This window comes from Pagrus pagrus (assembly GCF_965226575.1).
Source record: "Pagrus pagrus genome assembly, chromosome: 19".
NCBI classification, from domain to species: Eukaryota; Metazoa; Chordata; class Actinopteri; order Spariformes; family Sparidae; genus Pagrus; species Pagrus pagrus.
Window position 1 is genome coordinate 13,606,864 of NC_140203.1, and position 15,436 is coordinate 13,622,299.

Genomic DNA, 15,436 nt, shown 5'->3' on the forward strand with positions numbered 1-15,436 from the left:
CAGAGAGCGCCTGACACATCATTATTATCATTCAGACATAACTGAGCCGCAGGGGAGGAAGGCTGCTCATGCTGCTCATTACGCTCTTACTGTATAATAGAGCTGCAATCACACACAACTTATAATTTGCGCGGCTCTTGCAGCATCGCATGACACAAAAAAAAGTGCGTCTAAGGTGCTGAGGAATCAAAATGACGCAAGGAGAGAATTATTCTGCTGCCTGAGTCGCTCCTTTAAACTCTCTGCCACTTCCAGCACATCAAACAGTGACCCTACTATGTTGATTTTATTTCACACAAGCACATTAAAAGATCTGCGGAGGCCTCCGGGCCACCAGTGACACACTTTAAGAGCCTCACACGCAGCCTGAATATTCTCCCCGCTGTGTGTTTAAACATCAAAGTTGTGTTGGAGGAAGGAAACGTGCAAACTCTTTCTCACATTTGTAAAATGCAGACAAATTAGGAGTGGGGGGGGGGGTAATCGTAGGTGTGGCGGTACCTCAAAGGGTAAAGTCACAGCTTCCCAAATTGCAACATATCCTCTCACCTACTTTTAGTGGTGAGGACGTGCTGCTGCTTTGGGTTTCTTTGCTCCACTTTTGAGATTTATGCCACCGCCTAAATACAGTGATGGTGAATGAAAGTGTGTTTGTGGTGCCAACAGCTTTTTTTTTTTTTTTTAAATGAACAACAAGTACATCTACTTTCCAGAAACAGTGTCCCCATTTCTGTGGATAATCCACATTGCTCATTGTCGACAGTTTTCACGGGCACTATTTCTTCGGCAGAAAGTCGATCCAAAGAAAACGGTCAACGGATTATCTGAAGTAACTGGGGCACTGTTTGATTTTGAGGCTATGAGCGGCACATGACATTTTACTGATGTTTACTGAACAAGGCCTTTCCGGCTGTCCGGAACCTACAGGCTCAAAACTTAAGGTGACGGAGATTTTTCCATCGTGGCTCCTACCCAACCATCTCCCCCTGTTCTTAAATAAAGCAGGTCTAGAGAGAGTAGTTTTGTTTATTTTCTATTTTCCTCAATATTTGTATTGTACTGCAACTTATGACTCTGATTTTGAGGTGCTTTATACATTTTTCTTACTTACATCCTTCAACAAGGGAGTTCCTACACCACACCCACTCCAGGCCTAATTCCCTCAAATTCACAGACCCAACATGGCATATTCTGAGACATGGATCGAGGCTAATTACTGTGGAGAGCACTGAGAAAATATAACGAGAACTATCAGGCTTTGCAGAGGCTCACAGACAGCAACTAAAAATAAGAAAGTGAAGCTTGAACGTGTGAACGCCTCTCAATTGTACTACTTTGTTATGGTAACGGCAGAAAACTGCAGGAGGTGCACATGCAGACGGTGGAACGAAGACTATTTACTAACCAGATTTGGGGTTTTCACTGGTCTTAAGGCGAAGATGATTTGTAATCTGCACAGTAAAGTAACTATATTTTTTCAGATGAATGAAGAGTAGTAAAAAAAATATGCTATATTTGCCTCTGGAAAGTAGAGCAGGAGAATAAAGTTGCATAAGATAGGAACTCTTATTAATTGTGCTGCATGATGGCAGAAGACTGCAGGAGGAGACACGTTTCTATTCTTGAGCAAAATAATCAAATTCAAGCACTTTCAATGACTCAGGTCTATTTATATCCAATGTTTTCCCCTCAAACTGACAGACTTAAAGATTTCAAAGACCTGTGGGTACCCTGCTTCAGGATTTACTCTGTATGACACTGAATATCTATTAAAGCTTTATACATAATACTGTCACACTGTGGACTTTATGTAGAAACATTATATTCTAGATAATTGATTATTGGACTTTTTATACAGATAAATAAATTGTCCTCTTCAGGGGCGTGTAAAGTGTGAGCCTGTAGTATTGACTCGTTGGTGGACGCTGCATTGACTTCTACTCATTCTGCAGCAGACTGACTGTATTCTTGCTTCACCCTCACCCCAAAATTAAATAGCTAATTTTGTGGAAAACAGCTTTTTGTGAAGTCACAATGTGTAAAAATATGTGAGTTTTATCAACAAAAATTGGAGTATCAGAGGTGAAATGACTAATTCTGCAGACAAATGGTGTTTTACTACAACATCTGATATTACCGCTGCATTCATGTGCATGTTGCATTTTACTGATGTAGATGTGTAAGGTTAGGCTCACTGTAACTACTTTGTATACTGTTGGGTAGTTTAATCTACAGAAATGCATCATGTTCGATAAGATCATTGTATGTTCGTAGTGTCGCTGTCCTGTTAATAGATAATGGCTGAATTTTTGAAAGTAGGATGATTTTCTGAACGCTTCATCCTTCAGTTTATCGTAATGGTATGAAAAGAAAATGAACACTTGTAATCTGAAAACTAATTGAAGCTGTCAGACAATGTACTGGAGAAAAAAGTACAATATTTGTCTCTGAAACGTGGAGTAGAAGTACAAAGTTGCATAAAATGGATTTACCCAAATAAAGTAAAGTAAAATAAAGTGTTTATAATCAAGTACAAAGAATCAATGTCAGCCCCCTTCGCATTAAAGGACAAGTGTGTACTCGGGTCCTCCACAGGGTGGTGATGTGATGTTGCACGGCCATGTTTGTAAAGTAGCCCAGAACGGACAAACCAAACAACTTTTACGATTTCAGCACCCATCGTAGGGGGAGGCCGAGACAAGGGGTGTTTAATTGGTTGCAATCCGCAGCCGCACCACTAGATGCCAGTAGATCCTACACAGAAGAGAAGTGTCAGACGGGTGATGAAGAAACACAGCAGTGAGTCTAAGAGAACAAAAAAGTCAAAAGGCCAGTTGAAAATGAAACTTTATCCAAACAGGGAAAATAAACATCTGTCAGACTAAATAGAAACAGCTCCACTGGTCTTGTTGACGTCTCCTCAGTCTCTCACACTCAGTTTAGTGTCCGCTCTTGACCTACCTACCCAGTGGGGGTTGTATCCGTGTCAGCACTTGTTGCCTCTTGTCCTTTCTTTTCTGCACATTAGTTTGTTTTTTCAGCCGTGCAGACAGAGTGTCAGTTTCCTCTCAGCCTTCACGGAAAAATGAAATCTCCTTCTACATCACTGACTTTGTTACAACACATCTTTCAGTCAATTTAACATTTTAATGAATCTATTTAAGATCCCCTCCAGATGTCTTTTACAGGCTTTATGACGTAAAAAGGGATGTGGTTTCCCCCCCACGAAACTAATTACCGTGTTAAACATTTTTAAAATGACAATGACGTCCGTTTTCTGTGAAAGTTTGTGATCAAACCGGTTGTGCGATGTCACAAAATCATGTATGGCTGTATGTACTTGTCTTCAACTCAGATTTAAAATGTTCCAGTTCAACAGAAGATCTGGTGTCACCACACCATTTTCGGTGGAGGGGGTTCTCATTATGACTTCCCAGAGGTGAAGCATTGATAGTGCTTTTGTCAGATCAGCAGTCAGAAACACAAAACTGTTCAATTTACCATAAAACAGTGAAAAGCAGCGACTCTTTACATTTATAAAGCATGAAACAGAGACTATCATCCAATTATTAACACACTTTAGTATCAACATTATTATTGATTCATTTTCTGATAACAAACGAAGCATTTCTGGTCCAAACACACCTGAGATTTGTCGTGGAGCTTCAATGAATGAGAGAAAAAAGAGGAAAAAAGTACAATATTTGTCTCGGAAATGTAGAGTAGAAGTATAAAGAAGCACAAAATGGATTTACTCTAATAAAGTAATGAAATGAGTGACAAACACAACTTGACACAATATTTAGATCTTTTATTGCGTTCAACCATCCTCAGCACCGACGTGAGAGCCTCTTACAGCACTTTGCATTCGCATGAATCTGTTCTACCTCGCTCGACTTGGTCACGACATCTTGTTCTTCTCTTATCCTTCAAACGTCATAAGATCATAATATCCACTTACTCCTGAAACTCTTCTACATATATCTCATCGATTTGGACATATATTGTTTTTTTTATTAACATTCCCACAACACACAGGAAGAGGTTTCAACTCCCACTTGGGCTATACTCATAAATAAATAATATACATATACATAAATAAGCTGTTGAGATTAAAAAAAAAGTTGGGAAGCTGTGTAAAGCACAACTATTCTTGATATATCGTCAATTGAACACAGATCGATTGATCACTTTTAGGTCTTTAATTATGTTTTACACAGTAAACTTTAGCAGACCTTCCTTTCTGCACGTCTGTGACTAATCACCATAATGATGTGGTGTGAAATTGAAAGTCGAGCAGAATTCACATGGATTGCAAATTGCAACATTGCAACTTCCCGGAGGGGACTGATTTCCCAACATCCTAATCGTTGTAATACCTTGGTGGATTTAAAAAAATAAATAAAAATATTAGGCCTTTTCATGGTTTTATAGACATGAGAGCAGAGAGAAGACAGGATGGGGGATTAGAGAGGGGGGGTTTTGGTAAAATCATAACCATATTGGGAAAAAACATCAGGGAAATTTCCCTCACAGACATTGTGCCACTTTGACTAAAGATGTACTCACGAGTGTTCATTCCCTTCCCACACTTGTTCCCGATAGTGTCTGTGCCGTGTTCCCACAGCTGCCTCCCATGTTCACCCTGTTGCACAACACAGATGAAATCTAATCGAACTCCTTCACTCTGCTTCTACTTACACACTTTATGACCACGTCATGGAAATTCCGCCAAAGTCTCCAAAATATTTACTGGAAAACACATTTTCCTGGAGGAATTTGTTTAATTCTGCTACAAACAAGAAAACAAAAAAAACCCCAAGACCCAACACCTTGTAGGGGGTGTTTTTGGATCCCTGGTGGCTCGTCACTAACTAACTTTGGATGAGAACAAACAGCTCTCAGAAGTTCATGTAAGGATCGTTGTCTTCTAAACGTCTGGGAAAGAGTCCAACACCCATCTGTGTGCAGGATTGTGAAACATGAAACATGACCCCCAATCACCACACAGCTAACTCCCCCTCACCAACACACACACATATCAAACACACACATGCCAGATGTAGTAAAACACATTGTCCATTACAGCCTTCTTGGGACGTCTCTGCTGTGTGAGTTCACTCAATGCATCATGCTAAATGTAGCATGCAGCTCCTGTCAGGACTCCAGCAAACACATATATCACATTTCCTTTTGTTCTCCTGCTGAGATCTGAGTTTGTTTAGTCAGTGCACATGAATGAGGGACTTGATTCCAGCTTTACAAAAACATTCAGCTGCTTCTTGTACTGACAAGCCCCACACGAAGCTGACGCCCACAGCTGATGTGCTGCTGACAAGTGCCACTAGATGGAGCATGCATGCTTTCAAAGAGACGACAGTCTGCTGCTTGTGGCGTTTGTCATTACTGGCAAATCTGAAAACATCGAGTATGTTATACAATAAAGGCCATAATGGTAATGTATACATCATTTAAATGTAGGGTGGGGCTCATTTTAATTGATTTATATACTGCTGGCCAGTTTGTGAAGGATGAAGGATAAATGTAAAGTAATTAAGTACATCAAAAGAGTAGTAGAATACTTGTACTTAGACCACTGTTTAATATTCATACATAGTCTTTTTAATCACTTCTATGACTTATAACTTCTATTTTGAGAAGTTTACTCACTTACTCACTTGTGTAGTACCCACAGGGTACTTATAAGTACTCCAGTGGTACAGCTACATTTGTAAGTGCCGTAAACAGATGACAAAAGAGACCAGAGAGCAAAATAACACACCTAAAAACCTGAATACACATCTTAAAAACTACAAAAAGGTAATTGAACAATGTATAGTGTATCATTTTCAATGCAATTAGAGTCATAACTTGTTTTTGACTTTCTTTGCAGTTGTGATGAGTAGCTTTGTAGATGTAATTCACTGTCCTCAAGCAGTGATTGAATGTAACTGAGTACATCTACTCAAGTACATTAATTACGTACAACTCTGAGTTACTTGTCCTTTACTAGAGTATTAGAGTATTTCCATTTTCTGTTATTTTATACTTTCACTCAACTTTGTTTTGGAGGCAATTATTGCACTTTTTACTCGATTACATTTATTTGATAACTTTAGTTACTAGTTACTTTGCAGGTAGCACGCTGCATCAGCGCCAAAGCAGCACATTACATGTATTTATTCTTTATCAGCAATTAGGTTAAATAAAACACTTATTCTGATGATCTGAAAAATGCTGAATATACTGTCAGATCTGATAATCAGCCAAGACGAGAGTCTTAGTTTTGATTGTACTTTAAGTACATTTATTGCTGGAAAATTACTTTTTATTCCTAAGTACAATTAGTATCAGATACTTTAATACTTTAAATCAAGTACTATTTGTATGTGTGAGATTAACTTTTGCTATTTTAATAAGATACCTTAACTTTTACTCAAGTATGACTTTTGTGTACTTTTGATAATACTATACTTAACATATGACAATCATGTGAAATACAAGACATTGATAGATATTAAACCAGTGTTCTCAGCCTTTTTGGCTCGTTTCTCTTTAGAAAGAAAAACAGAAAAAAGATGTGTCTAGTTTTGGCACTTTGTCACATGTCAGAATCATTTGAGCCACTACTTCCTGCCTCACCGTCTCAGATGTTTGTGGCTCAATGAGGTCAAATAAACACAATTTTCACAAAAAGCAAAGATGAGAGGAATGTCAAAAAAAAAAAAAAAAAATGAAAACAGATTTCTATAGTTTTTTCTTCCTTTCCTCTCCTGTGAATCATCTCACAGCCCCTCTGAATTATCTGGCGACCCTTCCGAGGGACCTGACACCAACATGGGGAATTAAAATACCTAATTCTCTATAAAGCACTCACTTATTGACTTTTATTTGTGGAGGAGTAGTTAAACATTGCAACACTGGCACTTTTACTTCAGTAAATGATAAGAGTTCTTTTTTCCACCATTATGATGAGCCAGCTCGTTCTGCATTACAGCCTTATGAGCTACTAAGTGAGCTGCTGTCCTTGTGATGATGTGGGAGAGTCTGCATTGGGGTCAAACTGCAGGAAGTTAGAAACAGAAGGGCGAATAAATGAAAACATTCCCTGTGCCTCCTACATCACTGAAGCACAGTGTGTAATAACCTGTGGCCTGTTACTGCACACAGCCCGTGTCTAAGAATAACCAGGTCGATGGATAACGATTTGGCTGGACTGTTGCTTTAGTGAACAAGGAGTGAAAAATCTGTGCAAACTGTTTGATGATGAAGCCTGTGGGCCTCTTTAGCAATGTCACAGTAACACATATTACAGTGCAGGGGATGCAAATGTTAGACAATTTCTTTAACTGATAGTCGGCTGCCTTAACAAAGGATTATTGGTTATCGTTCATAAGATGTGAAATATGTTGAAAATATGTTGAAAGTTGTTTTAACCACTGACATGTTTTATGTTTGATGCAAAATCAGAGTAGCCTTCAAGGGTTTTGTATTTTATTTTGAAAGATTGGAACTGGAACATCCTTTACTCTCAGTCTCAGTTGAAGCTCACGACAGTTTGTGCAGAAGGACAGACGATCAGTCAACTTCAGAATTGATTTTAAGATTTAAAGGTGAGCTCCTAATCCCACATGTGCCAGGTCGTTACATGAGATCCTCTGATACGGTTCTACTGGTTGTGCCAGAACATGGTTTGGTAACTCATTCAGACTCTGGACATTTATAACGCTAACAGCTGGCATGCAGTGGCGGTCCTAGCTAGCAAGACACCCTGGGCGAACCTCACCCTCAACCTTCAGCCTTCTGGCCATATCTTACAAATCGCTCCTTTAAATCTCTTCAAGAAGCAGCTTGTTGCACTTGTATTCACACCCTTGATGCAATTCGAGCACCTTGTACCCTTGTTAAGAAAGGCGCCATACAAAATAAACATTATTATGTTGGCATCTGCATCTGCGGATGAGGAAAATGATCTGATACCTGTATGAATTAAAGCTGCAGAACAGCTGGACCTTTGGTTGACACTGATCTCTCAACCCCAAGGAGAGGAACGTCTGTTTTTTAATGAGGTGTTGGCTGAACTTTATGGTCATTTAGGAGGTTTTCTGGTGCTGTTTGACTGTATTGAGTGCTGTGAAGTGTTTCTAATAAATCATCCAACCCACAGATACCAGAGGGTAGAATAAATACGAGGAATGCTTATCAGACAGCAGCCGTCACGATGACCGTCCAGCTGAATCAACACCTCTCTAAAACAGTTAGAGGACTTTTGTATTAGACTGCATTAGTCTCATCTATACAGGTGCCTACAAACTTTCAACTGTACATATGTATGCTAAGAAAATGCAAAGAAACTGATAGTTACATATAAAGTGTATATATACCTCTAAAATGTTGCAAAATAGCAGTACCCTTTACAAAAGTGCCTCACAGCTGTACTCACTGCTCATTGTTTATGTCTGATAAGCTGCACAGACATGAAGGGCTTGAACTGCTAAATGTCTGCAGGGTGTTTCAGCGTCGGCTACAAACCAGAACAGGATCCTCTGTTATCTGACACTCCTCCGTTTCTTTAATAGAGGGACGAGCAGGGATCGAAGATGGACGGCCTCAGGCTCTCCTCCTGTGCTGAACATGAAAATGCCTCGCTAGCAGAGCAGCTACAAGTCAGCAGGATGTTGATATTATTCTATCCCTGACAGGTCCATACAGGGCGCCGCTCTCATCCACACACTGCATTAAATGCTGACATGGAAACCAGCTGCTGAAGAAAACCCCAGAGTCATCAGACTTTCTCTAATGTGTCCCTGAGGTATAAGAGCCATTATTAACTTTCAGGGTTTTATATGTTAGTGTGCTGGAGGTAGAAGTATACAGACTGGTTTTTCATTATAAAATATAAGAACAAGTCCCAACTCTGTTTGTTTATCTGAAGAAAAAGAAATATAACAGAATATGAACTTGTTATATAAGAAATGACAGATAAGACTCTGATCTATTTAGTCATGGTGGTTATTTTTAAATGCAAACCCTGCTGCAATTAACACAATCCAGGTACAAATGCACAGCAGAGTGTACAACTAAAACCTTTTTAAAAAAAGGAGGATTAAACAAAAGTTCATCACGACCCCAAATAAATACTCATACTCTACATAACTGAATACATTTTTACGATTTGTGTAGACTTTGTTTTTAAAGCTGCATTGATCAATATTTTAAATATGAACCCGTGATGTGAGAAGAGTCGCTTAAAATCAAACACCTGGCTATGAGCCGACTCTCTGGTTCCCCTCAGCTCTCTGGAGCTTTGAAGCTCTTTCAGATCATTGTTGTGGTTTTCTGTCCCGTGAGACTGTTTAGGTTGTGAAAAAGCTCTAAAAACAAATCAACAATCACTGACGAAGAAAAATATGGAAGCCTTTTTCCGCCAGTCAGAAAATAAAAAGAGGAAAAAAAATATTCCCACGGTAAGACATCGCGTGATAAAAGCCAAAATTTATCTCATAACTTGGACTTTTTATCTAATAATTACAGCTTTTTTTAAATCTCAAAATTATTACTCGAAGAAATGGTTTTCCAAGTAAAAACTGCAGTGCATTTAATGGCCATTGATGGTTGGCTCCAGTCCCATAGACCCCAATATTGAAATGCATAACTTTATAACAGACGAAACATTTTTACAGCCTGGCGTAAAAAACAGCTGACAGCTAATTTGTATGCGCAAGTAAAGGCCCCGGCTGCTTTGAGTGACAGCTAGCTGCTAGCTGCCTGGCTAGCTGTCAGTAACGAGGCTTCATTCAACCCACCTGTTTGCTACGCTGGGCATGTGTCCTGGGCTTTTAGCTTGTGAGTATAATTTAGCATTCAACAGCTAAAGAGTCAGATATTTCGCTCAGGAGGTGGTGGAGAACAAAAATGAGATCAAACTGGACTTAAATCCATCTGGTAGCAAGAAACATGATTAGAAATGATGCCAGTCTGTATCTGCTGGATGTGTAAATAAGCCGCTGTTTGCCGTATCCCCTTCATAGCTTGCTGCACTGCCCCCAAGTGACCTAAAAGTTTTATTATCTGCAACAATAAAAATACACAATTGTGATTTCTTCTCATTAGATCTCTATCGGCAGTCTCGACCACTATCTCACTTCTATGTGACTGATTGTACAACACACTATTTTCACCATTTTGAGATAAACGATCATCACTTCAGACCGACCAACTACAAAAAGTCAAAAAAAGGCAAATGTTACTCAAATCATGTTTATTTTTGAAGCAACAGCAAGCAAACATCACTTTTACTTTAAAAGCGGGCCACGATTTCAAAAGCCCAAATCAATTCAGTAAATGTATGACTGATTTTATTATGACAGACTGTGACATGTGTATCAACGCTGATGGTTTATCTGTTCAATCAAAAAAATTTGCAATTAAACATTTATTTTCGGGTGTGGGCGACTTGGTGAGTTGTTTTTATGTCAACAACAACCCATAAAAACAAAGCTTGTGCATTCAGGGACGGAGTCGTCCTTAAAGTGCAAATGAGTAAACATTTCATTTCGACGATCAAAGGTAGTAATTTACTCTGCATGTCCGCAACACACACAGGCACACACTCTAATTATGCTCTCATAGACACACACGCATACACGTACGCACACAAACCAAGCATCCTGTTCATTAATATCCCTGTAGACACAAATAAACAGATTTTTTCCTGAATAATAGCATGGAAAGAGAACAGACCACATTAACATCTGTAGGCAGGGTAAAATGTGGGCTCGTACAGCTGGGTTCACATGCGGCGTATTTTATCAAATGCCCCCAAAAAACAATCCCTAATAAAGTGGAATAATAATGTACATGTAAACATGCTCTCTGTGGGATCTGATGTCGCGCTACGGTAAACAATCATGCCCATTTCTTTAAAATAACGATACAAAAGGATGAGAACTACACATCTACAAAAAGAAAGTGTTGCAGTTCTTTCATGCCACGACAAAGATTTATGTGCACGCTGCAGCACCGCGGAAGATAAAAGCTGAGCTGTTTGTTTTGTTTGTGTGACATTGTCATTTCTGTGTACGCCTTTTAAAACAGAGTGGGCATCCTTCCTGTTGCTTATGGTCTGATTCATAAATAGAAACCTTCGTAAACCTCCAGTGGCCCAAATTATCTGGGGCTAGTCCCGATTTGCTGAGAGAAAATAGATCCCCTGCTCACCATCTGCGCCTGAAGGGGCCTAACGAGGCCTGATAGAGGCGGTAATCAGTTCATCAGCAGCTCGAACGCTGCGTGTGTGTGTGTCGTCTGCATGTCTGCATGTGTGTCAGGCCGAGGCTTCTCTCCATACAGCTGCAGCATCAGTATGCTTGATTAACTTGTGATAACTCATATTTTATTTCAAAAAGAGTTCCTGAATAAATGTGTGTCACAAAAGAAACAACTGGAAGCATATTGAATGTGAAAATAAGCTCACTGACTTTGAGTTCTGATACTAAAAACGTACATACTATAGCAAAGGATGTCAAAACTGAACCCATCTATCTCCTAAGTAGGACATTTAGTTACTTTGACTTATTCAGACTTTGCACAGAAACGGGGCAGTGGGGGCAAAGTTGTCAGAGAGGCCGAAGCAGCTGGGCAAACGTGCCCTGGGAATGTGAATTAGTGACGCTCCCCTTTTCCTCAGCCGCTGCTCTTGAGGTGCCCCTGTGCAAGGCACTTAAACCCCAGCTGCTCCGGTGGAAAAAATTGGCAAGAAATGGGAAGTGTCAATGTGTGAGGGCACGAAACTCCAGGAAAAGAAAGCGCTGGAAAACACAAACGTGTTCGGTTGAACTTCTCCGGGATAAAAGAAGGTTGCATCAATCCATAAACAAAGTCTTTGAGTCTGTACAACCGCACAGCTGCCTGCATCACATTGTTTCAGTAGTCAGAGCATCCAGAGGGACACACAACACAGTTACTTATTTCAAAGTTATTTTCAGACACATGTGGGTCACTGTTAGCATCTGCCACAATGACACCTGCTAACACAGGAGGCTAAACTTAGGCTGGGGTGATACTGATGGATAGAAGGGGCAGCCAGTCTCAAAGAAAGTAGCTCTGGGCGATCACCTCCCACAGAAGTGCACTGGCACATTTTTTGACGTGTTTTCTTCTCCAAAGCCCCAGGCTCGAAGCTCCAGCCTGTCCTCCTCCTCCTCTTTATCATCTTCCTCTACATCCCCCTCCTCGTATAGACTGGGCTCCTCCACAGAGGTCTCCATGTTTGGGTTGTAGCCACTGAATCCCTGCGCCTCTCTGTATTCATAAATGGTGGGGAGGCTGCTGCGTAAACCGAAGCGGCGACGCAGGGCCACGAGCAGCGGCTGCGGCACTGTGAAGATATCCACATTGTTGCCCATGTCGACCCAGGCCAGGCAGGGGAACTTCTTGGGATCCTTCACCGCGTCTGTCAGGTCCTTCATGATGGCCAGAGTCAGGCGGTTGCCGTTGACGGCTAGTATGGTCAGTTTTGGCAGGCCGCCGAGGCAGGGCAGCAGCAGCCGTAAGCTCTCGTCCTGCAGCTCGGTGAAGCTCAGGTCCACGGCCGACACCGCGTCGCTGCTGCTCTGGAGGTAGAAGGCCACGCGGTGGACGTCTCGGCCCGACAGTGGGATGCCTGACAGGTTGACGACGTCACCGGACAGTTTCTTCTTCAGGGTGGTCTTCAGACTGTTTGAAAAGAGGAGACAAAACAAAGTTTGTTTACATGGTTGATCACAGAATAGCCATGTGTTGCGACAAGCACTGGCAGTTAGTTTTCCAAAAGTGCGTAAAGACAAACGACCTTTACTTCATCATACTGAGGTTATTGATTTAAAAGGCTCCGTAATGGGGTGCCACACCGTCCCACAAGTGCAGGGGAACTGCACAGTATGCAAAAAAGAAACAGCATCCACCAATGGAGTATACAAAGTGCAGTGATCGATAATGTAACGGACGAGAATTTGCATTTAAATGTGTCTCGGTCCGAGTCCCGCGAGTAACAAATTCTGCCTCCTGGGCTGAATGTCACCCGCTGAAAAGCACCAGCTGTTTTCAGTTACGCGTGTCACTCCCTTCCTGTAAAGCCATCTCTTAGCCAGCTCTCTAAGTATGTTAGTGCAAAACAAACATCAAAGACGATAAATAAATAAATGAATGATAGGCAAACAGACCGAACAAGGCAAAAACAGAAAATTGTGCTCCTTCTGTCAGGGCCAATTAGAAACAAATATGTGACCTTGTTTTGAGATGGGACTGCAGTTAAAACCCTGGGACAAGTGTCTTTTGGAAAACGGGGACTCATGAGAGAAATGCACGTTTTCCTTTGGGTTTGTAAAAATCAGGTCACATGTGTCTGAAGTATTGTGAGTGACACATGAATAAGCCTCTTGAGCTGGTCAGGAAATTTGAAAAACATGAGAACTCACTGTTGTGATCCCCCTTTCTCACGCTACAACCAATCAGTTTCAATTACAAATGTTTAAACAGTAGCAGTGACACGCATCATTCCTTTAAAGGCCTCGTGAAAATCTAGTCAGTGAACGCAGAGACAGAGACAGTGAAAGCCTTAAAGGAACAATTTGGCATTTTGGGGAATATATTTATTCACTTTCTTGTTGAATTAGACTAATGTTTTTCAGTCTTAGTCCTGCCCTGCATGTTTTAGATGTTTCCCCTTCCACCACGCTGTAAATACAAACTCAATACTGCCTGTATCCATTTCAAATTAAAAGCCTTCTAGTGTTTCAGTAGACAGAATCACATAATTTCCTAACTGGGCTTTATTGTGACACATTATCCGTATGTGACCTCTTTAAATGCCGCTGCTGCCATCTTTTCTGCAGTTTCACGCAGCTGAAGTCTTATTTCATTTATTATTTCGATGTTTAACTTCAGGAGAAGACAAGTTAGGTTGAATTGAAATGGTGCACATTATGTGTTGCAGTTGCCCTGATGGACTGTAGTGCTGTTACACTCTCATTCATGGGCTCCAATTATGTTCCTCTTGTGCAACATCTAGTGGTGAAATTCGGTATTACCAGTCCATTCTGGTCCTAGCCTCTTATTAGACAGGTTTTAAATTATTTATGTCAGCCCTACCTAGTCGGAATAATTGGAAAAATTAGCTCCCAACGGGGAAAATCCTCCTTAAGTTGGAAAAACAACTTGGAAAGTTAATAAAAATGTTGGTACATGACTTGTTAACTGTGGTTTCATATACACGCACATTTGTTGATGTAAGAATCTTTTCTTTTCTTTTTCTTTTTTTTTTCAGCAATTCACGTGTTGCTCAAATATAATTAGTAATATAATATGAGGTTGTAACGGCTAGTTTGTGTCCGTCCACATAGAGAAACCTAGATCAGTCAGAGAAGTTATTTGTTAGCACCCTAACCCTGACAAACACAACACACCTTTTTTCGTAACGTCCATGTTGCTTCCAAATGAAAACTTTAAAGCTCATAAACTCATTGAAGTTGGATGAATGACATTGCAACTAGGAAAATGAGACCATCTGAGGAGCATGTGAATGCACACTTATGCTTGTAGCAGCTAATGTAGCCTCACTAGCCTCAAGCAGAAATGAGGAGCAGGCTACAGAAGTTTGTGTAGCTTCCTCTGGAGCCATTAAGGACTTTTTTCACATACACGGTGGCACTTTCCAAGAACTGCAAACAGACTTTGATGTGTAAAATCAGTGGAGTTCCCCTTAAGCAACGGTGAGCATCTGGCTAACTTAGCATTTATACGGGAAGCAAGAGGAAACAGCAAGCCTGGCTCCGTCCAACTGGAACAAAATTAAACATCCAGCACCTCCGCACTCACTAATTAACAGCCGGGATAGCCCCCAGCTTCCAGTTAGCTAGCTGCTGGCAGTAGCTTTATATTCATTGCGCACACAAGAGTTAATTCTACCTTTCCTAAAACGCCAAACTTGTCCTTTAACTTTTGTCAGAATTTGATATCTTCTTATACATTGTGCAGATCAGACAGGAGGATACAAGTGTATGTGATGGACGGACAAACACACTTTAAGGAGGCAAAAATGGGCGAGAAACCAGGGTGATAAAAGACAAGTGATAATCTATTTCCACCTGTTGTCTGCGAGCTAAGGTGAATCCATCTCAAGGAAAAATACTTAAAGTATCATACCTGTCAGGTTGGATCATTGCATCCCTCACTGCCTCTGATAGTTTGAAACAAAATGTTCTCGCTATACCAGAATGTGGTTAAATATGCATAGGAAAGATATAAGGCAGCTGCACGCATGTCATGGTAGCATTGGGGTGTTGGACAGAGCCTGCTGCAGTGCATTAGACTCCCTTTGTTTTTACTGGCATGTAGACTTGGAAGAAGTCAGAGGAAAGACATCTGCCAAACAAATGATAATGAGGTGGAAGCGTGG

The 15,436-nt window shown here is 40.7% G+C and overlaps 1 protein-coding gene across 1 annotated transcript in view; it reads right to left on the reverse strand.

Moving 5' to 3' along the window:
- Positions 1–10,244: 10,244 nt before the first annotated feature.
- lrrc75bb (leucine rich repeat containing 75Bb) overlaps positions 10,245–15,436 on the reverse strand; it is a 33,149-nt gene continuing 27,957 nt past the window's right edge. Inside the window, exon 4 of the mRNA XM_084382949.1 lies at positions 10,245–12,717. Coding sequence (XP_084239075.1) covers positions 12,114–12,717 — 604 coding nt within the window. The 3' untranslated portion in view covers positions 10,245–12,113. The remainder of the gene's footprint in view (positions 12,718–15,436) is intronic.